At 44.5% G+C, this 24,680-nt stretch overlaps 1 protein-coding gene across 4 annotated transcripts in view; it reads left to right on the top strand.

The window, feature by feature from the left end:
* Window positions 1-24,680, top strand: part of TMEM241 (transmembrane protein 241) — a 120,367-nt gene that overhangs the window by 41,964 nt on the left and 53,723 nt on the right. For all 4 annotated transcript variants that reach the window (XM_065932462.1, XM_065932461.1, XM_065932464.1 and 1 more), the window contains exons 5-11: window positions 7,036-7,113; window positions 10,570-10,595; window positions 14,992-15,043; window positions 17,492-17,540; window positions 18,286-18,331; window positions 20,110-20,145; window positions 23,759-23,793. In XM_065932462.1, the coding sequence (XP_065788534.1) occupies window positions 7,036-7,113; window positions 10,570-10,595; window positions 14,992-15,043; window positions 17,492-17,540; window positions 18,286-18,331; window positions 20,110-20,145; window positions 23,759-23,793 (322 nt within the window). The remainder of the gene's footprint in view (window positions 1-7,035; window positions 7,114-10,569; window positions 10,596-14,991; window positions 15,044-17,491; window positions 17,541-18,285; window positions 18,332-20,109; window positions 20,146-23,758; window positions 23,794-24,680) is intronic.

Below are 24,680 nucleotides of genomic sequence, written 5' to 3' on the forward strand. Positions count from 1 at the left end.
CCAGAGCTTTCCATAGAGAACTGTTTTAAGTCAGTCCCAACACCTGAACAAACAACAACCAAGGCTTGAAAATTCCATGCTGGGAAGCATGGGAATAATGAGAAATTTGAAGTAAAAGTTACTGATTTCTTTTTACAGCCAGAGAAAAATTTCCAACGGTGCATGGACAAAATGTTGAATTTTAAGTGAATGGACTCCAAGAATAAATTAGTTGCAAATTATGCCCCTGAGTCATGAAATGAATTGGACTGCAGTGTAGTTGAACTTGGTCAATTATGTTTTATGTAAAAAATGATGATTTGGGTTTCATGGTAGTTGATCTTGGGCCATTTTTCCTAATGAAAGATGGTGGGACCTTTTGTTATTGAGGCCGTTCCTAGCACCTTGACATTGTGGAAGAACAGACTTGATTTTCTGTTCTCTTTAGCAGCAAGCTAGTGTCTAGGTTGTCTAAAGGTGGTTTCAGATTATTAAGAGGCAGGTTTAAAAAGAGAATCAAGATATATCCCTCCCTTTTCTCATCTGTATAATAGGGATGTTATTAGTGTTTCTCTCAAAGGGTTATTATGATGATTCAACATGTTAAAGCAGTTAGGATGGAGTCTGGCACATAGGAAGCATTCAGGGTATCTCGACTGTTACTATTGTTATTATCATTTCTCAGAACTTTTTTTTTTTGGCCATACCATGTATCTCGTGGGACCTTAATTCCCCTACCAGGAATCAAATCCATGCCCCCTGCGGTGGAAGCGAGGAGTCTTAACCCCTAGACAGCCAGGGAGGTCCTCATTTCTCACAACTTTTGTCTGATTTCACAGAAGTAGATCTACTGAACTTCAGTCTGTAAAGGGCAGGTTTTCTGAAATAATTGGTCACTGGCATCTCTTGAACTAATCGCATAGTTCAGACTAAGGCTTGGTACACAGAGGTGGAGGCCAAGGGAAAGTCAGTAATTATAAGTTGCAGATTGCCTTAGTATTGTTCTTGATAGATCTCTTTGGAGGCCTATAAAAGTTAATGGTAAAGTTACTGTTTCTAAAGTCTACTAGCTCCTTAGTCAAGAAAAATGGCTTGAGAAATTCAGATTAGACCATTTTAAAGTAGAAATGGATGATGTCTCTTTAAACATGGAGTTTATGCTAAGGTCATCCGTTTTAGATCACACCAGTTTTATCACTGGAGGACGAAGAAGACTGGCAGATTTTGGAACAATACACAGTTGTGATGGACTTTGTACAGGTGTGGATCCAGGAAGCTTCCACTGGGAGCTTGCCATAACCTGGATCCTATAACTTCGAGAATGGGGCTTCCCTGGTGGCTCAGTAGTGAAGAACCCGCCTGCCAATGTAGGAGACATGGATTCTCTCCCTGGGTTGGGAAGATCCCCTGGAGAAGGAATATTCTCCAATATTCTTGCCCGGGAAATCCCATGGACAGAGGAGCCTGGTGGGCTACAGTCCATGGTATCACAGAAGAGTCAGACGTGACTTAGCGACTAAACAACAACAAACATCAAGGCTGGGAGTGTGGGCTTTGCTGTTACTCGTTTGGAATCCTGGAGTCCCACCCTGAACCAGCTGTGAGCTCACCAACAAGCTGCCCCATCACCCTGAGCTTCAGTTTCCTTGTCTGTAAATCAGGGTTAACAGCATCTGTGGATACAGTTGTTGAGAGATGATTTAAATAAGAGAATGCAATTAAAATAATTAGCACTGTGCTGGACACATTGTTGGTACCTATTATTAGTGAACTTTAAGGTCAGTTCTATATGTACAGATAGATCCTTTTACAGAATCTGCTCAGATTCTGCTAGGGCGATAGAGGAACCTATTGACGGTTTATAAAATTGAGAAAATAAAACCTCTTTGAGGTCAAGAGTTAGAGTCTAGTGAAAGTGAAAGTCGCTCGGCCGTGTCTGGCTCTTTGAGTCAACCCTGAATCTCCTCTCCTTTCTGGTTTTATAGTCAAGGAGGCAAAAACATGTAAAATCAGGTCTTCTTGTTGTGTGCTCAGTCACTCAGTCGTGTCTAACTCTTTGTGACCCCATGGACTGTAGCCTGCCAGGCTCCTCTGTCCATGGGATTTCCCAGGCAAGAATACTGGAGTGGGATCCAGTTTGTTTTTCCAGGGGATCTTCCTGACCCAGGGATCAGGTCTTAATTTTAAATAATTATGATCTAGGTGGGCCTTTTATTTTCACTGTCATGTACCGCAGGATTAACCTAAAGATTTCCCGTTCTGTCTTCTTAGGCTCAGACCTGGAAGGCCAGGGCCCAAGTTTTCCCAACATGAACCTAATGGAAGAGGTCAGTTAAAAAAATCTCTAGTAATCTTAAAATACATAAAACATAATAGAAAACATAAAAGCTTAAAAGGAATAAAAAGAGGCACAAAAGATATGAAAAACATAGGAAATAATTATGATTTTAAAGGGAAAAAAAGAGTTGAGTTGAACTTTCAATGAAAAAGAGTAGAAAACATTAAAAAAAAAGGAAGAAAAATGTAAGGTAAGAGCTCAGAATGAAATGAAACAGTGTGAGTTAGAACAAAATACTAAAATAGGGCAGAGCTATAAAATTATAAAAGTCTTAATGACAAAGTAAAAATATATCCGCCCCAAAGATAAAGAATAAATCCACCTGGAAGTGATAGGGCAGGAGCATCTGCTTAAAGACCCACTTAAGGGTCCTCGAAGCGGGAACAATTTCTCAGCTCAGATGGCCCTTTTATTTTCACTGTCATGTACCACAGGGTTAACCTATAGATTTTCTGTTCTGTCTTCTTAGGTGTCCTCGATCGACACCACTGAGTGGAGGCTTGGTACCCATTAACGTTGACAGCCTTCGTGCAGGGCTCCTGCATGGTTTCCACCCTTCCTCCCAATAGCTTCAGGTTGTAGGTATTGTTATCCTCATACTACAGAGGAGCAAACTGTTTGGCTAAGCGCCCTGCTCCATGAGCAGATGGTGGAGCTGGAGCCTGAAACCCAGGCTGATGCCAAAACCCATGCGTATTCTTGATTTTCTTCTGCTTTCCAGGAAACATCACCAGTGGCAACAAGAAAGATAATAGCAAATATCCCTTGCCCTTCAATCCCTCCCTTGGCCTTGTCAAGATCATCTGTCAAATTAGGAAAGACTGCTGTTCTTAGCAAACAGCCTGGCAATAGTCAGTGTGCAGTGGGTACTCTGTGTATCTTGACAGCCCACTGCTTGTTGTCCAGTCTTTAAGTTGTGTCCAACTCTCTGCAACCCCATGGACTGCAGCATGCCAGTTGCCCCCATCCTTCACCATCTCCCAGAGTTTGCTCAAGTTCACATCTGTTGAGTCGGTGAGGCTATCTAACCATCTCATCCTCTGTTGCCCCTTTCTCCTTTTGCCTTCAATCTTTCCCATCATCAGGGTCTTTTCCAATGAGTCAGTTCTTTACATCAGGTGGCCAAAGTGTTGGAGCTTCAGCTTCAGCATTGGTCCTTCCAATGAATATTCAGGACTGATTGCCTTTAGGATCAACTGGTTTGATCTCCTTGCTGTCCAAGAGACTCTCAAGAGTCTTCTCCAGCACCACAATTTTTATTTATTTATTTATTTATATTAGTTGGAGGCTAATTACTTCACAACATTTCAGTGGATTTTGTCATACATTGATATGAATCAGCCATAGAGTTACACATATTCCCCATCCCGATCCCTCCTCCCACCTCCCTCTCCACCCGATTCCTCTGGGTCTTCCCAGTGCACCAGGCCCGAGCACTTGTCTCATGCATCCCACCTGGGCTGGTGATCTGTTTCATCATAGATAATATACATGCTGTTCTTTCGAAACATCCCACCCTCACCTTCTCCCACAGAGTTCAAAAGTCTGTTCTGTATTTCTGTGTCTCTTTTTCTGTTTTGCATATAGGGTTATCGTTACCATCTTTCTAAATTCCATATATATGTGTTAGTATGCTGTAATGTTCTTTATCTTTCTGGCTTACTTCACTCTGTATAATGGGCTCCAGTTTCATCCATCTCATTAGAACTGATTCAAATGAATTCTTTTTAACAGCTGAGTAATATTCCATGGTGTATATGTACCACAGCTTCCTTATCCATTCATCTGTTGATGGGCATCTCGGTTGCTTCCATGTCCTGGTTATTATAAACAGTGCTGTGATGAGCATTGGGGTGCACGTGTCTCTTTCAGATCTGGTTTCCTCAGTGTGTATGCCCCGAAGTGGTATTGCTGGGTCATATGGCAGTTCTATTTCCAGTTTTTTAAGAAATCTCCACACACTGTTTTCCATAGTGGCTGTATTAGTTTGCATTCCCACCAACAGTGTAAGAGGATTCCCTTTTCTCCACACCCTCTCTAGCATTTATTGCTTGTAGACTTTTGGATAGCAGCCATCCTGACTGGCGTGTAATGGTACCTCATTGTGGTTTTGATTTGCATTCCTCTGATAATGAGTGATGTTGAGCATCTTTTCATGTGTTTGCTAGCCCTCTGTATGTCTTCTTTGGAGAAATGTCTGTTTAGTTCTTTGGCCCATTTTTTGATTGGGTCATTTATTTTTCTGGAATTGAGCTTCAGGAGTTGCTTGTATATTTTTGAGATTAATCCTTTGTCTGTTGCTTCATTTGCTATTATTTTCTCCCAATCTAAGGGCTGTCTTTTCACCTTACTTATAGTTTCCTTTGTAGTGCAAAAGCTTTTAAGTTTCATTAGGTCCCATTTGTTTAGTTTTGCTTTTATTTCCAATATTCTGGGAGGTGGGTCATAGAGATCTTGCTGTGATTTATGTCAGAGAGTGTTTTGCCTATGTTCTCCTCTAGGAGTTTTATAGTTTCTGGTCTTACATTTCGATCTTTAATCCATTTTGAGTTTACTTTTGTGTATGGTGTTAGAAAGTGTTCTAGTTTCATTCTTTTACAAGTGGTTGACCAGTTTCCCCAGCACCACTTGTTAAAGAGGTTGTCTTTTTTCCATTGTATATCCTTGCCTCCTTTGTCAAAGATAAGGTGTCCATAGGTTCGTGGATTTATCTCTGGGCTTTCTATTCTGTTCCATTGATCTATATTTCTGTCTTTGTGCCAGTACCATACTGTCTTGATGACTGTGGCTTTGTAGTATAGTCTGAAGTCAGGCAGGTTGATTCCTCCAGTTCCATACTTCTTTCTTAAGATTACTTTGGCTATTCGAGGTTTTTTGTATTTCCATACAAATTGTGAAATTATTTGTTCTAGTTCTGTGAAAAATACCGTTGGTAGCTTGATAGGGATTGCATTGAATCTATAGATCAGCACCACACTTTGAAAGCATCAGTTCTTTGGTGCTTGGCCTTCTTTATGGTCCAACTCTCACATCCATACATGACTACTGGAAAAACCCTAGCTTTGACTATATGGAGCTCTGTCGGTAAAGTGATATCTCTGCTTTTTAATATGCCACCTAAGTTTGTCCCACTGGAGTGTTACATTTTAAAAATATTTTCTCCTTCTCCCCCTTTTTTGGGGGTTACAATGTTGATCCCAGTTATTCCACCATTGACTTTAGTCTCCTAAATGTTTCCCTCCTGTGTACACTTTTCTTCATCTCCACAGCCACTACCAGGTTCAGGCCGCCGTCTGGGGAGTCCTTCTGTTAGTTTCCTGTAGCTACTGTGACAAATTACTACATCCCTGGGTGACTTAAAACAACAGAAACTTATTCTCTCCCAGTTCTGGAGGCCAGGTTCTGAAACGGCTGTGCTCCCTCCAGAGGCTCTCGGGGAGAATCCGGGCCTTGCCTCTTCTGATTTCTGGGGGCTGCTGACATGCCTTGGCTTGTGGCTGCATCCCTCTGTCTCTGCCTCTGGGGTCACATTGCCTATTCTCTATGTGTGTCACATCTCTGCTTCTCTCTTAGGAGGATACATGTATTTGCATTTGGGACCCACCTAGATCATCCAGGGTATTCGCTCCATCTCCAGATTCTTGATTTAATTATATTTGCAAAGGCCCTCTTTTACTGTATGAGGTGACTTTAACAAATCCGAGGGATTAGGACTTGGGCATAGTTTTTATTTTTAATACTGTGTTTATATGTATTTGTGTTTATATGTATTTGTGTGTATTTATATGTATTAGTATGTATGCAGCTGTGCTGGGTCTCAGTTGCAGCACTCAGCCTCCTCAATCTTTGTTGCGATATGCAGGATCCTTAGTTGTGCCGTTTGGGATCTGATTCTCTGACCAGGGGTTGAACCCAGGCCCCCTGCATTGGGAGCACAGAGTCTTAGCCACTGGACCACCAGGGAAGTCCTGCGGCCAGAGTTTTGAGGGTTTTCAATTTTCAATCTGCCACACCACTAAACTTCTGTAATCATCTCTGTCTCTTCTGCACCCAGCAGCCCAAGTTCCTATAAACATGCAGATGCAGTCATGTCACTTGGACTTTAAACTCTTCAGCATCTCCTGTGGCCCTCGGGATGGTCCTGACTCCTTGATATGGTTACCTCCTCACCTTCCCCTCACCCACCTTTCCCTTCCACACTATTTCCACCCCACTCAGATCCTCTGGGCTCTCATGTGCTCTTCTGTCTCCAGCCTTCTCCCACCTTGTCTCTTTTTGCTGTGCTCATTCTAGCTCATCATTTGGTTCCTGTTTAGACTTTGGGCTTCATTTCCTCCGAGAAGGCGTGCTCTGCCCACGCTGGGTTAGTTTTGCCTTTCTGTGCATCTGGTCAGAGCTCTCACCTCTAGAGAGGCAGCCTATCTGTCACGTGTGCAGCTGTTCACGGGATGTGTCCCCTACACCTGGCACAGTCCCCGACACACAGTAGGTGCTTAATAAGTGATGAGAAAACCCATAGGAAGGGAGTCCCTACACCTACCAAGCATCATGCCAGCTGCGAGAACGCTGATCCACGCAGAAGGGTTTTTGCTGGAGAGGAGAAGCTATGTGAATGCCAGCAGTTCCCACAGATCTTTTATTTTGAAGCAGACATCAAGAATTATGTAATTATGAGATCAAAGAAATATTTTCATGCTTATTCCTTTGTTTTCTTTCAGGCCATTCCTGTGTTTCTCACTTTGCATAATGCAGCCGAAGTTATCATCTGTGGGCACCAGAAGTGTTTTCGGAAAGAGGTAAATGATTACGCAAAAGGCTAGTTTCACTTCCCTTGCTTGAAATTTCAAAGACATGCTTTTTATGTACGGCCCAGGTTAGTGCCTGCCTTTTTCCTGCCATCTGTTTCCAGTCAAGGCTGCCCGACGGTGGTCATTAATTATTTTCAAGGACCACAGTTTCGACATCCCTTTCGGTTACCCAGCATACGCTTGTGGGTCTGAACAGAACTCACCTCCAGGCCAGTAATGAACCAGGGGCTGAGGAGGGGCTGAGGAAGAGATGCCTGTGGGCCTGGGGGCTGTGGGGGAGTGGGCATTACCCCACCGCATCCCAGCACCACGAGGAAATTGATGGCAAGCTTCCCATAGGTTACTGGGAGCTTTAGCCCACCCCAGGGAAAACTTCTTTTCTTCCCCACCCCAGTTCTGCCTTCCACCACCTGGAACAGCTTCCCTCACCTTCTGGGTCTCCATCTGTGCAACGGAGAGAGAAATGTCACCCGCCCAAGAGTTGTAGGAGGACCCTATCAACTACTTGGTGCTCCTAACACTTTCTGGCACATAGTAGGTGCTTTGTACTCATGAGCTCTTATTTTTAATCTTATGAATGGTAGATTTTTTTTTATATTGTAGTGTTTTTTTTTTTTTGCCATACATTGACATGAATCAGCCATGGATGGTAGTTTTATTTTTTAATAATTTTATTTATTTATTTTTTTATCTTTGGCTGTGCTGGTCTTTGTTTCTGTGCAAGCTTTTCTCTAGTTGTGGTGCCCAGGCTTCTCACTGCGGTGACTTCTCCTGTTGCAGGGAGCAGGCCCTAGGGCTTCAGTAGCTGTGGCTCCCAGGCTCTAGAGGACAGGATCATTAGTTGTGGAGTGTGGCCTCAGTTGCTCCACGTGATCTTCCCGGATCAGGGATTGAATCCCTGTCTTCTGCACTGACAGGCAGATTCTTTACTACTGAGCCGCCAGGGATGCCCTTTGGTGCTTTTAGTTTGGTACCTCTTTTAAGAGTTCCTTTTTTCTAATGTCTGCCTGTTTCAGATGACTTCTATCAAAAATTTGGAACTCTTAAACTCGAGAGAGGCTAGTGGGTCATTCAGGCAACACACTTTTTATAGGCGTGCCGGGAAGAGAGGTGGCCTTCCTATGGCCAAGGCCACTCCACTCACTCCAAGGGACCAAGGGACTTTTCTGACACACAGATCTGATCATGTTCCCCCACATACAGCTCTTCAGGACTGCCCAGAACCTACCTGGAGGCACGCAAAGCCCTTCACCAGCTGGGCCCCGTCCCTCTGTCTGGCTGTAGAAATTCCAGCCATAGCCAAACTTCTGTCTTTTCCTAGACCATGTCTTGATGTTTCTTTCCTCTGATCTGTCAGGAAACCTCTTCTCGCACCCCCACCCCCATTCGCTCTGTGAATATTTCTGCATCCCTGGGTGTGTGGCTGCTCTGCCAGGCCCTGGGTCTATAGTCATGAGCAAGAGGCGTAGTTTCTGCTCTTAAGGACATGACCGAGCCGCTGACATTCACGTGGGCACACTCCGCTGCATTGGAAGCTCGGCGTCTTAACCGTTGGACCGCCAGGGAAGTCCTGAGCATCCCTTTCGTTCTCATCTTCATTTCTACTCTTCCTCCAAACTCTGGAGATGTTGGCTATGTTTAGCTCAGAATCTGTTAGTGACACGTTTTCCCAAGTTGGGGGCAGTTATCCAGGTGGCAGGCCAGGTCACCTCTGCGTGTGACCTTCCGGGACCGAAGGGATTCGAGTCTCCACCAGGGGGCAGGGGAGTCAAGGTCCACTTTGCCTTTTGGACTATTGAGGCGGGTTCCACGAAGATGAGAGAGAACATAGGAGAGGTAACAAAGGATCTAAAGATAGGAACCATGGCTCTGTTCACAGACACCTCGTGTCCATTAAACCAATACCAACCAGATGATTTAGTCACATGTGAAAACTTAAGAGAGCCTTCACAGCAAACCACACAATTCTCTTCCCAGTGCTTTACCTTCTTAAAAAAAAAAATTGAGATATACTTGAAAGATAAAATTATATTCATTTCAGGTGTTTTGTATAATGATTCAGTGTGTATATTTCGAAACAATCACCACAGTAACTCCAGTTAACATCCGTCACCATGCATAGTTACAACATTTTTTTTTTCTTGTGATGAGAATTTTAAGATCTACTCTCTTAACAACTTCCAAAACATGTGGTAGACTGTTGTTAACTATAGGCACTGTGTTGTACATTACATCATCAGCACTTGCTCATTTTATAATAAATGGAAGTTTGTACCTTTTAAGTGCATCACTTTTATAGTATTATTTATTTATTTCATTTTTAGCTGTGCTGGGTCTTCCTTGCTCCACGACCTTGTCTCTAGTTGTGGAGAGCGAGGGCTACTCTCTAATTACAGTGCATGGGCTTCTTTTTGCAGTTCCTTCTCTTGTTGGGAAGCACAGACCCTGGGATGCGAGGGCTTCAGTAGTTGCAGCTCCCAGGCTCTAAAGCACAGACTCAATAGTTAGTTCCTCTCCTGTATGTTGGATCTTCCCAGACCAGGGGTTGAACCCCTGTCTCTTGCACTGGCAGGAGATGGATTCTTTACCTCTGAGCCACCAGGGAAGCCCAGTGCTTCACTTTTAAATAATATGGTTGTACTTCACACTTTGAGCCAGAGGAAGGAAAAAGCCCCAAAACTGTAGTTTGTCCTCAACTGGCAAAATAATCCTTCTGAAATGTACAGAAATAATCTCTTACCTGGCCATTTTCCTTATCAAATGTAGAAAAATCTATGCTTCTCCCTGCTAGAGATTTCTTCCCAAGTGCCAAGGCCTAATTCCCTTAAAGTAATAAAAAAGGAAGTAATAAAGGTGGAGTCTGTGTTAAAATTTCTTTATTTCTTCATTTCAGGGAGCTTTAAACGCCAAGTTCCGATTTCCCCAATCTGCCCTTTTTTCCTTCTATCTAGGGGTGGACTCAAATGTCCCTGCTCCTTTTTTTTTCTGTTTCCTAATTTACACATCATACCAGAGAATTTATAGCGCTGCTCAGAGTCAGAGCTGGATTAATGAAAGGAAAATTTAAAGAGACAGAGTGGAATAGAAGTTGAACCAGAGCCTGATTTCTTTTCCTGCACAGGATACATTGATTTCTGTCTCCTTTTCATGGTGCGTGAGATATTTGAAGGCATGGGCGCGGCGGCACTGTGCTTTTTTGTGGGTAAACAGAGTTCTAATGGTGAGAGTGGTAAAACTACTCATCCAGAAGTGACTGGACCTCTGAGTCATCCTTCATTTGGTCCAAGCAGAAAAAGCCTCAATAAAAACTGAAGTGCGGCAACTTGTTAAGACCCCAATAAACTTACTCATAATTTATGTGCTTCTTGATCTAAATATTTTCTTTTATGGAGAACAAAAAAAATTTTTTTTAAACTAATGCTAAGTCTTTTTATTTTCATACAGAAAACTTCTCCTGCAAAGATTTGTAGGTAAGTTTAAAAAAAAAAAACAACTCCACAAACCTCTAAAATAGAAGATTTAACCTGATTTTAAACTCTGATAAGAAACCGTCTGTTGATGATTCATACTTGAGAGTTGACAGAGGAATTTCTTACAAACACTAGTATATCCTTGTTTCATGTCTTATTCAAAAATTTACTTCCTTTTTTTCCCCTGAAATATTTTATTTCTAAGGGGAAAACAACCCGTGCTAGGTTTCAGCCACTGATGCCCAGAATTTCGCTGAGTTGCGCAATACTGATGAAGAATGAAAATTGAAAAATGGAAACAACTTAAAGTTTTAAAAATAAGATTTGCAGTTTATTGAGTTTTTAAGAATTCCCACGGTGGAAAAAGGTGCATCCAGGGATCTGAGTCGTGGTCTTGGGCCACATGGCACCATGGCCGTGGACAGGCTGCACACCCCTCTGTTTCTCAGGGTCCCCAGTTGAAACATGAGCAGTGACCCGCCTCCCCCCACAACCCATCCCTGTGCCCCCTTTTGTGCAAATTCTGATCCGAGTGCCTCATTCTCTGATGACTTCCTGTCTCCTCGGCAGTAGCTGCGAAGCTCAGTCCTGTAGATAGAAAATCAGCAGAAATGCTTTGATGCATGGATTTGGGCCTTTTTGTTTCAGCTATTTCTGGGCTTTTATCCAATCTCCTTTTTTTTTTTTTTTTTGGCCTGTATTACAGGCTGCTACTTGAAGAAGGAAAAAACCCCACAGTCAGGACTCATCCTCTTGTTTAAGAGATTAGCAGGTGTTAAAGAGAGGCGTTAAAACCCATTCATGCCATGCCTGGTGGAATCAGGCATTGCTCAAGGACAAGTTTGGTGGGAACCTGGGCTCTCCCACACCTGGCTGACCCCCTTCTCCCCTCAGTCCCAAGGGCCTGTCTGTTTGAGGGCTCTCACACTCATTGCCTGTGGATGGTAAAGTGTCCTACATCTGAAGCAGGGGTCCCCAACCTCCAGGATCTAATGCCTGATGATCTGAGGTGGGACCAATGTAATAATAATAGCGATAAAGCGCACAGTAACTGTAATGTGCTAGAATCATCCCCAAACCATCCCCCTACCCTGGTCCCTGGAAAAAAATTGTCTTCCTTGAAACCTGTCCGTCGTGCCAAAAAGGATGGGGACCGGAGCTCCAAAGCCTTCTGTCCACTGCAGGCAGACATTGAAGCCATGAGGGTCCTCCTCTCCCCACACCTGCAGCCTGTCTGTTCATGTGCAGTTGCCGGAACCCTCGCTGTGAGCCTCCCTCCCATCGCCTTACCCTGGCCTCTGAGTTGCTCTGCAATCGGGTGCCAGGGAGTCTTCTTGAGGCCATTTGTGTGTGTGCCTTGAAAGTTGGCGAGACTGCAGGAGTGGGTGGGCTGGAGTGGAGAACCTCTGCCTGTCATCCTGCCCCTCCCAAGGCCCTGAGGCCCCAGCTCCGAGGCTTCCCCCATCCCCGTCCTCCTGTTCCGGGTTGGGCTGGCTAGGCCAGTCTGTCGGGTACACGTGTGTGTCATGATAACATTAAGGACTCAGTGGGATGGTGTGTGGACAGAATTGATTAGCATCACTATTGCCAATGTACTTAAGTTATGAAGAGCCCATTGTCATGTATTACATATATATGTAAGTAATACAGAATTCAATACATAAATAGAATATATGGCTTCCCAGGTGGCGCAGTGGGTAAAGAATCTGCCTGCAATGCAAGGAGATACAGGAGATGTGGGTTCAATCCCTGGGTCAGGAAATCTCCTGGAGGAGGGCATGGCAACCCATTCCAGTATTCTTACCTGGAGAATCCCATGGACAGAGGATCCTGGTGGGTTACAGCCCATGGGATCGCAGAGTTGGACACGACTGAAGCGACTGAGTATGCATAGACTATATATGGGTGTGAGATGTCCCACGATAAAATCCTCTAATGGTGAAAATGCTGTATTCACTATCCCTGTTCATGTCCTTGATCCTTTGCTGTTTGCTGCCTGATGCAATGGTCAGAAGGGACCCAGTCCTAAGTATGTTGCTGCCTCATAAATGGAAAGAGGGGAAAAGAGCATGTGATCATGTGGGTGTTGTGTTTTCTGCTGCCTTCTTTTAGGAAGAGACAATGACTGGGACAAGACAGAGGGCAAGGTATGTTGGTATAGGAAACCCAAATACCATATAAAAACCATTTATTTCTAAGTCAAAAAATAACTCCAAATAGACTTTCTAATGAATGAGAAAATTTGAAAATATCTATGATTGGCAATGTTACTTTTTTGTGCAAGAATTTTTTTAAAAAAGCCTTTTATGATGGCAATTTCTAAATATATATAAAAAATAAAAAGAATAGTAAAATGAACTTCTGTAGACTCATCACTGAGATTCAACAATTTGCAACTTAAGCCTGCACCCAGTGCCTCATTTCAGCAAATCCCAGGCTCTGTAGGACTTCATCCATAAATATTATGAAATCCATAATATTTCATCCATAAGAGATTTTTTTTTCTAATGAAATTTTTAATTATTATTACTATTTGGCTGTGCCAATGACTTGCAGGATCTTACTTTCCTGACCAAGGATTGAACCTGGGCCCTTGGCAGTAAAAATGGTCAGAGTCATAACCACTGACCACCAAGGAATTCTCTTATTTGGGAAAAAAGTTTAAACTGGTAGAAAAGTTGCAGGCATATTACAATGAACTCCCATATACCTTTTATTTAGTGTCACTCATTGATAACAGTTTCTGTATTTGCTTGCTTTCTCTCTCCATATATATATATGTGTATATATATATATACACATATATATATATGTATATATATACACACATATACACATGGTGGCCCAGCAGTAAAGCGCCTCAGCCGATGCAGGAGATGTGGGTTCGATCCCTGGGTCAGGAAAATCCTCTGGAAAAGGAAATGGCTACCCACTCCAGTATTCTTGCCTGGAGAATTCCATGGACAGAGGAGCTTGGCGGGCTACAGTCCATGGGATCACAAAAGAGTTGGACACAAGTTAGTGATTAAACAACAACAACATATATGTCACACAAAATATATATCAGAATATATATAATTATTCTTACTCATATTTTTTCTGGACCATTTGAGGATATGTTGCAGGGATTATGACTATACCCCTAAATAATTCAAAGTGTGTCTCCTAAAGATAGTAATCTTTTGTGTAACCACAGTGCAATGATTACGTTTAGAAAATTAACGTCTCATACAATACTGTTATGTAGTATTGAGTTGATGTTAAAATTTGGTCAATTATCCTGATATTTTCTTTTGTAGTATTCACCTCCCCCAAAGATGTCTCTTCCTAACCTTTATTTTTTTTTTATATAACCTTTAATCTGGAACAGTTCCTTGGTGTTTTATTGCCTTTCATTGCCTTCAGATTTTCGAATAGTGTAAGCCCATTGTTTTGTGGACTGTCCCTGAGTTTGGGTTTGTCTCAGCGTTTCCCTGAGATTCAGTCTAGGTTGTGCATACTACCACATGAGTGACGCTGTACGCTTCTCAGTACATCATGTCAGGAGGCACATGATGTTGATCTGTCCCACTACTGGAGATGTTAAGTTTGATTATTTGAGTGAGTTGATAAGATTGTAATATGCTTTCCACAATGTTTTCTTATTGGTAAGCAGCAAACCTGTAGTCTGCTTGGCCACATTTTCCACTTCCCTAGTAGTTCAAACGTTAAAGAATCTGCCTGTAATGTGGGAGACCTGAGTTCAATCCCTGGGTTGGGAAGATCCCCTGGAGGAGGGCATGGCAACCCACTCCAGTGTGCTTGCCTGGAGAATCCCTCGGACAGAGGAGCCTGGTCAGCTGTAGTCCCTCGGACAGAGGAGCCTGATCGGCTGTAGTCCATGGGGTTGCAAAGAGGTGGACACGACTAAGCGACTAACACTTTCACTGGCCAGTTTTCCGCTAGTGTATTTGTTGGGATCGGTAGTTTTAAAAAATCTCCTTTTATGTACACTTTTTTTTTTTTTACCTCGACACGAGGCATGTGGGATCTTAGTTCCTCAACCGGCCATCCAACCCATGCTCCCTGCATTGAAAGCACAGACTCTTAACCACTGGACCACCAGGGAAGTTCCTATATATACTATTGTTCTTGAGTGAGCCAGCTCTGGTTTTATACATGTCCTGCAAATGCCTCTTTCTGGGAAGATGGCTCACTGCACCCCAGAGAAGGAACTGTTTGGTGTCAGCAGAGCAGGTAACTGAAAACTAGACAGATAATGTGGTGCTCAGAGGATGAACAGGGCAGCTGGGTGTGGTCTCTCGGGATCTCTGCCTCACCGGAGCTCCAATCCACCCTCTCCGGGACGCCCTTCATGTTGAATAGTAAAGCTGTGTCTTTTACCTCCTCTCCACAGTGCCCTCTTCCTCCTGGCCGCCGCCGGGTGCCTGCCCTTCAACGACTCCCAGGTAAGTTCAGGTAGACTCACTTTGCCTTCAGATATCTCTGAAGCCTGCCTGGATGAGCAGAATTTCTGAGTCCTTCCTTTGAGAAGTGGTATGACCCCAGCCTGTGCAAAGACATGTAAAAGCAAACTTTCAGGCAGGGCCTAGGGGATCTGTTGGTCAGGCCAGCACCTCCCCTCAGGTCTTTGCCTTCTCTCTGTGTGTGGCAGGGTGGCCCGCAGACCTCAGACCTCTGGGTGCTGTGATGGGGGCAGTCCACCCTCTGTACCAGCTTGGAGGACCTGTGAACCCAAATAACCTACACACCGAGGCAAAATTGATTTTCCCCTCTCATCCCAGGGGGGCTTCCCAATGGCTCAGTGGGTAAAGAATCTGCCTCCAATGCAGGAGACACAGCAGACATGGGTTTGATCCTTTGGTTGAAATGATCCCCTGGAGGAAGCAATGGCAGCCTATTCCAGTATTCTTGCCTGGAAAAATCCCATGGGCAGAGGAGCTTGATGAGCTATTGTCCATGGGGTCGCGAAGAGTCGGACATGACTGACCAACTACCATTTTCACTTTCACATCCCAAGGGCCTCATCTACACAGTGATTTTCACTTTGTTTTCCTGAGTTTTTCTTTCTTAGGCACTGAGGACCCACCCCCACCTCCAGGAGTCATCTCTTGCCTGGGTCTTTTTTTCCCTTCTTTCCTTCCCCAGCATTGATTAAATCCCCATCAAGTGTCAGGCACCAAGCCAGGCTCTGGGGGCACAGAGAAATTGCCTTCGTCCGGGCAGAAGCAGGAGTCTAGTCAGAGCAAAGAGGAGGGGGCAGACGATGAACAGATAATTATAACCCGGGGAGGCCAGGGCTCTGTCCGGGGCGGAGTGGGATCCTGCCAGGCGCCTGGGAAGACTTGGAGGCTCAGAGGAGGAAGAGCTGATGATTATATTGAGCTTGCTGGGTGCCAGGCTCTGGGCCAATGCTTTAGTGCCTTATTTTATTTAATCTCACAACAATTCCACAAGGGTAGCGGCTATTATTGTCTCTATTTTGTAGTTAAAGAATAGCGAGGCCCAAAAGGTCACCAGCTAACAAGTAAGTGGAGATTTTAGAATTTAACCCAGATCTTTCTGATGCTGGAGCCAGGCTCTGTTTACTGGACCTAAATCTTTCTTTATTTGGCTGCTCTTCATGGCAGCACATGGGGGCTTCTCTCTGGTTGTGGCTCATGGAGTTCTCTCTCTAGTTATGGTGTGGGCTCTAGCACGTGGCTCAGTAGCTGTGTTGCTTGGGTTTAGTGGCCCCGTGGCATGTGGGATCTTAGTTCCCTGACCAGAGATCGAGCCCACATCCCCTGCATGGGGAAGTAGATTCTTAACCACTGTCCACCAGGCAAGTCCCTGGACCTCAATCTTGAAGGGTGAGGAGGAGTGAGCCAGGAGAAGAAGGCAGGGGCAGACAGAGCCGTGGAGGTCTCCTAAGTGCTCTGTGACTCAGCCTCATGGAGCACCTACCCTGTGTGTGCCCCTGGGCTAATTCCTGCCCTCTTGGAATTGGCCATCTCATGGAGGGTGGAGACAGAGATAGATCATAAGCTAAATAGAATGTGTCAGGTGAGATAAATGAAAAAAATAAGGAAGGGAGGGAGAGGAGGGAGTGCCCCTTGGCCAAGTTGGCTGGGGAAGTGCAAGTTCTCTTTCTCTGAAGAGGGGATGGGCAGTGGATGGGACTGGTTGGGTTGACAGGGGCTTGTCATGGGGGTTCTTGGGTGCCTTGTGTTCGGATTTCATCCTGAAGCCACCGGGGGACTGTTGGATGATTTTAAGCAATAGGTGACACCATCTGATCTGCCTTTTTTTAAAAACGATGATTCTTTTATTTATTTATGTTTGGCTGTGCTGGGTTTTTGTTGCTACCTGGGCCTGCCCTTGCTGTGGAGAGCAGGGGCTCCTCTCTATTTGTGATGCGTGGGCTTCTCACTACCATGGCTTCTTTGTAGTGGAGCACGGCTTAGGGTGCCCAGGGGCTTCAGTAGTTTCGACACATCTTCTCAGTAGTTGCAGCTCTTGAGCTCTAGAGCACAGGCTTAATAGTTGTGCATAGGGGCTTAGTTGCTCTGTGGCATGTGGGATCTTCCCAGACCAGGTATCGAACCCGTGTCTCCTGCAGTGGCAGGCAGATTCTTTATCCCTGAGTCACCAGGGAAGCCCCTTGGATCTGCCTTTTAAAGATGCGGTGCTGGGGTGTATTGGGGGTAGGGAAAGAGATGCTGGAGACAGAGAGCCCAGTTAGGGAGCTGTCTCGTAGGCCAAATGGGTGAGGAATAAGGAGGGGCTGACCCAAGGTCCCAGAGTCCTGTCTGGCACTGTGCCTGGTGCTGTGTGTTGGCATTTAAAATTGCCACGCTGGATCCTGTTTGTCTGTACTTACAGCCTTTTCTTTTTTTTAAAACCCTGTGTTACAGTTTGATCCAGATGGATATTTCTGGGCTGTAATTCACTTACTCTGTATAGGTAAGTTTTTAAAGAATTCTTACTTAAACAATTGAGACTTCTTATTTAGACCTCATCATGTATCTACTTTTTAGTGATCCCAGACAATAGGAAGATTAAATCCAAGATGTCAAGGTTAAAATTAAATGGACATTTTTTTCTGGTTTGATTTTCCTATTTTGGAGTTTTCCCCAAATGGTTCCAGTCCCCACAGAGTCTCCTCTTTCTCATGAAAAAATGTTAACTAACCCCCCAGGGCCTAGGTTCCATTTCCCCAGATCCACTTGTGCAGTGCTAGCTGGTCTTCTTTAAAAATTGGTGGGAAGAATTCCATATCCAGAAGTTTGTGTCCATAAAAACTCTCTTTCAGCAGTACACTTAAAAAAAAAATAGTGGGTGAAATAAAAGGACCATCTACTTTATTTCAAACCAGTGTTTCCTCCCTTAGAGGGAAAACAGTGCCCTGACTTTGTGACACACACAGTTCAGAAATCCAGTGATGTTTCTCATGGCACCCTCAGAGGAAACCCAACCTCCTGTTGACTGTGTCCTTCTGTGGATCATGAGGCTCACTGGCCCAGCCCTTTTTATGAACTGCGTCATCTGGGGGATTATCAGATGCACATCCTTAAAGTCCTCCAGAGTGCCGTGGGTCACCCTCTGTGGGCTGCGGGGGACCCCTGTGGGGAAGAGGGGCCCTTCTCCCCAAGGAGTTCGTGCCGTCTGCAGAATTCCCTGTCAGTGACTCCTGTTGCTTCCTCTCCAGGGGCTTATAAGATACTACAGAAATCCCAGAAACCCAACAAGTTAAGGTAAACATTTAAAAAAATACATATGTATTTTGTATGGAGCTTCCCTGGTGGCTCAAATGGTAAAGAATCTGCCTGCAACGCAGGAGACCCAAGTCCGATCCCTGGATTGGGAAGATCCCCTGGAGAAGGGAATGGCCAGTATTCTTACCTGGAGAATCCCATGGACAGAGGAGCCCAGCGAGCTATAGTCCATAGGGTTGCAGAATTGGACATGACTGAGTGACTTGCACACATATATTTTATAATTAATTACTTAAAAATATTTTGTTTGCAATGGGTCTTGGTTACTCCTCACCAGCTTTCTCTAGTTTTGGCAAGCGGGGACCCTTCATTGCAGTGCACGGGCTTCTCATTGCCGTGGCTCCTCGTGTTGAGGAGCATCGGCTGTAGGCACACGGGCTTCAGCAGTTGCAGCGCTCGGGCTCAGTAGTTGTGGCTCAAGGGCTTAGTTGCTCTGGGGCATGTAGAATCTTCCAAGACCAGGGATTGAACCCATGTCTGCTGCTTTGGCAGGCGAATTCTTATTCACTCTGCCACCAGGGAACTTTTGAAGGCTGGTAAGTCAATGTTTCACTAAAGTAAAGGCGGAGACCCATGGGGTTGTGAGCTTCTTCCATCAGAGAGCCTCTTGAGAGTCCAGGGTGTGGGGAGGGCAGCAGTCTGGGTCCGCCTGGAGCTGAAATGTGCCAGCCGCCAGCCACGTGCGAAGAGCCTGGAAGTCTCTCCTCTTCCCTCAGGGCAGCCACTTAGATGACATTTTGACAAAAATTATGTGACTGGCCTCCTTGGGCCCCAGTTCATTTCTTGCAGCTCAGAAGTACAAGTCTTTTTTCTTGTTTCTCCAGCCCTTTCCAAACTAGACCCAGAAGTCCCTCCCATCACTAGCTCTGTTCTGAGGTAAAATGAAGCCTTTGTTGAAGGCAGTCAGTGGCACAGTTGCTGAATGTAAATGAAAAAGATGAGAATTCAGGCCTCCGTCAGGTTGGAGCTGCCAGGTCAAAGCCCCCTAGTGAGCAGCTGGGTTTTGGGGCCAGGTGAGCCCCACAGAGAAAGGTCTGAAGGGACTTGACTCCTGGGAGAAGGCAGTATATACTCTGAGGGTGTGTGATGGGTCCTAGGGCATCATATTTTCTTTGAATAAAGTGTTTTTGCAGCAAGAAGTTGGTAGAGTTGTTAAGATAATATACAGGATACCCAGTTAAATTTGAATTTCAGCGAATGATTTTTTTAGTTGAAGTATGTTTCATGCACTATTTGGAACACATTTATACTAAAGCATTATTCTTTACCTGAAATTCAGATTTATTTGGGTGTGCTGTATTTTTACTTGTCAAATATGGTAGCCTTAGAAGCCAGTCTAATGGCCTGAGAGAGCTGACACTCCTTTTATTTTTTATTTTTTGGCCAAGCCTGGTGGCATGTGAGATCTTACTTCCCTGACAAGGGATCAAACCCTTCCCCCCTGCACCGGAAGGGTGGAGTCTTAAACCACTGGACCACCACGGAAGTCCCAACACAGCTTTTAAAACTGCAGATGTACCTAAAGGAAATAATCGACCAAAGTGAAAATGCATGTGATGGTACTAACTTAGGAAATGGTTTTTGAAATTGAGCCAGGAAATGGTTTTGAATATGAAGTACACTTCGTATTGTTTCTTGATAATTTATAAATGTAACTTGTACATAGGTATAATTTATTAATAGAGGAAAATTATTATTCTGTATATGTAAAACATCTATTATTTCATCTTTTATCTTTTTTTTTTCTTATTCCTTAGTGACATTGACCAGCAGTACTTAAACTATCTATTCAGGTAAAATATAATTTAAAATTTCAAAAAATAATTCATATTCTTCTAGAACTAATGGATTTTTATTTTCAATAATACCTTGATTAGGGAGATCTGAGCCAGTGTGTCTGCCATCAAGGCAACCTAAATAGTTGGGGAGATGATCAGAATTGAGCAAACTAAATAGTAGTGCTATCCTCAGGCCAGACTAGCAGGGCTTCCACCCAGCCCAAACTTCAGAGGGCTATGCCTCTCCCTAGGGATTTTGGAGTCTGTAAGACTAATAAGACCCCACATCTTTTCTTCTAAACTGGGCCCTGAAATTTCCTACCCAAGTGGATTCCAAAGTTTGTCTTCTTAACTCATTCCTAGACCCAGTGGATGTCCAAGGAAAGGATTTTAGTGGGAAGGTTGTGGGTGGAAGATGGACTTGCAGGCTGAGATGTCCACACGCAACACATATGTCTGAGGTCCTTTGGGTGCAGGATGGAGCCTGGTTTGGGGAGACAAGAGGGTGCTTTGGGGGTCGGGAGCCAGAGGCTGGACTTTCCCCACACCACCACCTTCTGACATGAAGCTCCAGGGACTCAGAATTCTGCTTTAATCTGGACTTCCAGGTTGTTTTGAAGGTGTTTTTGTTAAGGTAGGATGAAGTTTGAGGCTTGGTTTATGACATTTAAGTGTGATATTGAATAGATTACACTTAAATGTCGTAAATCAAGCATAATATTGAGTATATGGGCTTTCTTGGTAGCTCAGTGATAAAGAATCTGCCTGCACTGCAGGAGCTGTAGGAGACCAGGGTTCAATTCCTGGGTTGGGAAGATTCCCTGGAAAAGGGAATGGCTACCCACTCCAGTATTCTTGCCTGGAGAATCCCATGGACAGAGGAGCCTGGTGGCTACAGTCCATGGGGTTACAGAGTTGGACAAGACTAAAGCGACTTAGCTTGCATGCATTGAATATGTGCATCCTTTTGTACTCTTGCCCCCAAACAGGCATAGAATAGGGCTTAGCCACTCAGTAGAATAGCCTGGGAGCAGTCTTGAATCCTGAGAGTCCCCGGTGCACCCTGCGGGACCTAAGTGAGAAACAGCGAGGTTTGTTGTCTGAAGCTCAAGTTTGCCTCATGCAATGGCATTCTGTTCAGAGGACTGAGATCACAGAGGTGCCTTTCAACATTTGGTGGTTTAGTCACTAAGTCGTGTCCTACTCTTGTAATCCCACGGACTGTAATCCACTACCCTCCTCTGTCCATGGGATTCTCCAGGCAAGAATACTGGAGTGGGTTGCCCTTTCCTTCTCCAGAGGATCTTCCTGATCCAGGAATTGAAGCCAGGTCTCCTGCATTGCAGGCAGATTCTTTACCAACTGAACTATGAGGGAAGCCCCTATCAGTTTTGGCCTCATGGTTTTCTGGAGGAAGTTACTCAGCTTAAAATGTTCAACATGAGCTGTATTCTCCACCTATATATAAAGTTCCTGAATATCTGAGTATTAATGAAAATGCCATTTTGAAGGCAAGATTCAACCCAAACATAGCTGTGGCCTCTTTTGTACTCAGCTGAAAACAGTCATTAGTTCCACTCTGCCCAGACCCACCAGCTGCCTTTTCAAGAGATGTTTCTGAAAATGCAGAAAGACTCTTGGTGTTTCAAATGTTTCCATGACATCGCACCACTTCAGACAATTCTCCGCTCCCCCCCGCCCCGAACTTATAGCCAAGTCGAGCAGCAGCAGAGGGTTAAGGGGATGGAAAATCAAACTGCTATGACCACCCCCACCTGCTAGTTCTTCTGCCTGTCCCCCTGTGTGAGGGTTTCACTGCCGAGGAGCCTGATGCTCAAGGCTTCCTACCTCAGACTGCTGATTCTGTTTCTAAGCCTTTTCAGTACAAGTGAAGAAGGTGAACCAGGGCTGAGATTCGATTTGCCACGGGCCCTGAGCATCCAAACCCAAAGATCTGCAGTTGGTCAGATCTGTCTGGACCTCTGCCTGCTGGTTTGATCTCTCTGCTGGTTTGAAAACACAGAGAGAACCTGCTGTGTATCTGACCCTGCTAAATACTTGAGATCCAAAGATGAATAAAACATCTTTTGCTCCCAAGGCCATCATTGTAGGAATTAGGAAGGTGTGACATTATATTTACAAATTTTCAGACGTGGACTAGAGAACCAACTCTTTTATTTAGTGATTTATTTTTACCCCCTAGTCTTTTCTTTTAGAGTCACCCTTTGGGGTAATCCTGATGATGGCATTTGGAATGCCATGATAGGCCCTGGGAGATATTTTGGGATGGAAAAGGGGTCCCTCATGTCCTCCCATAAGAGCAATAACTTCTGCTGCTGAAGTTATAAGTGGAAGGGGATCCAGTGAGCTAGAATAATGGAGTATGTAGAGGGTATGTGCTTTCTGGAGAAAGAAGAGACAGCAAGCAGACAGCCTGTGTGAAGGATAGAAAAGCTCATTTTGTTTGTGGTGTGTGTGTTTTTTACAGCTGCATGTAAACACTTATCTTACAAACCTACAACTTCTGAATGGCCAGAATGTGACTATTCTCCTTGGCCTTTATTCTGACCCTCCTCCTCTCCTCTTTCTGTGATGCTACTCCTCTGGGAGCTGTCAGGAAACCAGAAATGGTGCTAGGAGGTAACTCAAGAGCAGGGCAGGGCAGGGCTGATGAACTCACGTTGGTTTCCCTGTAAAACTGGCCTCTTCTACTTCCCTGTAATGTCACCAACTGCAGATCCGAGGCAGTGGTTCTCAGCCCTGGTACTTTAGCTTCCAGGAGCCATGGCAAAGTAAAACCATGGATGCCCAGACTATTCCCTTAGAGATTCTAGCCAGGATACTGGGCTATTCAGATGTGTCTGCAGGGTTTAGAATCAGAGTGAGGCCATCCAACATTAAAACAAACAAACAAACATTCTTTCTTCTATTTGAATACAAGGTTTTACTCCTACCTCCAACTAAACCAGCTGCCTGGTAGCATGAGTTTTGATAGAAGAGGGTATGGAAGGTGGGCTTAGGGCCACACGAAAGTGCTTGTAGACAGGCACTGGGAGATGGGACAGGTTTCCAGAGAGGAAGATGGGAGAGAGCCAAACAGATATGACCTTCGTCGTCCCTTACAGCATCAACTACAGATTGGTCCAGGTAGTTTTCAGGCACAGGGTGGATGGCATGGATCATGTTGTGGATTAGTTTCTTGGAAATCTAACGCTCCTTTTGTAGTTAATTTTGTGATTTAGCTCACAAGTAGATTTAGCTTACATTCAACAGCTAGCTTTTAGGCTGCAGCCTCTTTTTAATTTAGAGTCTGCTTTGTTTCGCTGACAAGGACTCTCTTTAGATGAGCAGGCTATGATGATCGTTCGTGGTACAGCTGATGTTCAAAGAAAAGTGTGGACCCTCAGAATCATCACAGGAGATCCAACCCTTTTGCCAAAACTCGAGGTATTTCAGGAGATTCTCACTCTCTTCCTGATGAGTTAGATTTCATCAGAATGAGAACATACAGTGTAGATAATTTGCTTTTAGGCAAATCTCACTATTTCCAAGTATAATGGGTGGAAATGGATGTTGTTTTCTCAGTACTGGGGAAGCGTTCTTTACCAGTCTCTTGTTTCTTTTTCAGCGTGGTGCTCCTGGCTTTAGCAGCTCACCCCACAGGTAAGATTTTGTTTGTTTGTTTGTCTTACATTCCCCACTTGACCCAGTGCTCTGACCCTGCTTGTATCTCTGAGGGAAATTTTGTAAGAGAAAGTGGCTGCCTTCCAGGGTGTCACACTCGGGTTAGGAATGGCCACTTGAAACTGCTCTTAGTGTTCCATCGTGGAATTCCCTCTCCATGTGCACGTGTGGAAGCCCTCAGTCACTCAGTGGTGTCCAGCGCTTTGCGACCCCGTGGACTGTATCCCCCACCAGGCTCCTCTGTCCATGAGATTCTTCAGGCAGGGATACTGGAGTGGATTGCCATTTCCTCCTACTTTTATGTGAATTGGTAACAAATAAAACTGTGGTCTATATAAACAGAGAGGTTGTTTGGAACGAAGTTGTATAATGCACAACTTTGTGCCGCGCAAACAGCAGCCCTTTGCTTCAAAAAGCACACAGGTTTGTTAGAGTAGGTAATTAAGGCTGGCAGATATTAAAGTAGGAATTTGGTATGCGAGATTACAGAAGCTCTGAATCTAGAAGATCCTTTGGAGATCAGTTTCTCCCGTTTTTATACAACCAGGTCACTTGACCTAAACCCTCTGATGGGTCCTGGTGATGTTTTCTCATAGGACCATAAGGCTGATTACAAAATGTAAGCAGCTAAAACAGCGGAGGAAACTCCCTCTCCTCCAGAAGCGTTCAAGGACCACCCTGATTGGGTGGCTCTAATTCCTGCCAATGTGTTAGCTTTCTCATAGGACCCAGCCTTCTGGGTAGTCTAGCCCATTTTTAAGACAGAAGGATACTTCATTCTTTCCTGCTTGCTTATTATACTTTCTGTGTGAAATGTCCACCTCACAGAATGGGTGTGGGTCAGCCAGAGTGCTTTCAAGACTCCT

The sequence above is a fragment of the Muntiacus reevesi genome, chromosome 4 (assembly GCF_963930625.1).
Source record: "Muntiacus reevesi chromosome 4, mMunRee1.1, whole genome shotgun sequence".
Classification (NCBI taxonomy): Eukaryota; Metazoa; Chordata; class Mammalia; order Artiodactyla; family Cervidae; genus Muntiacus; species Muntiacus reevesi.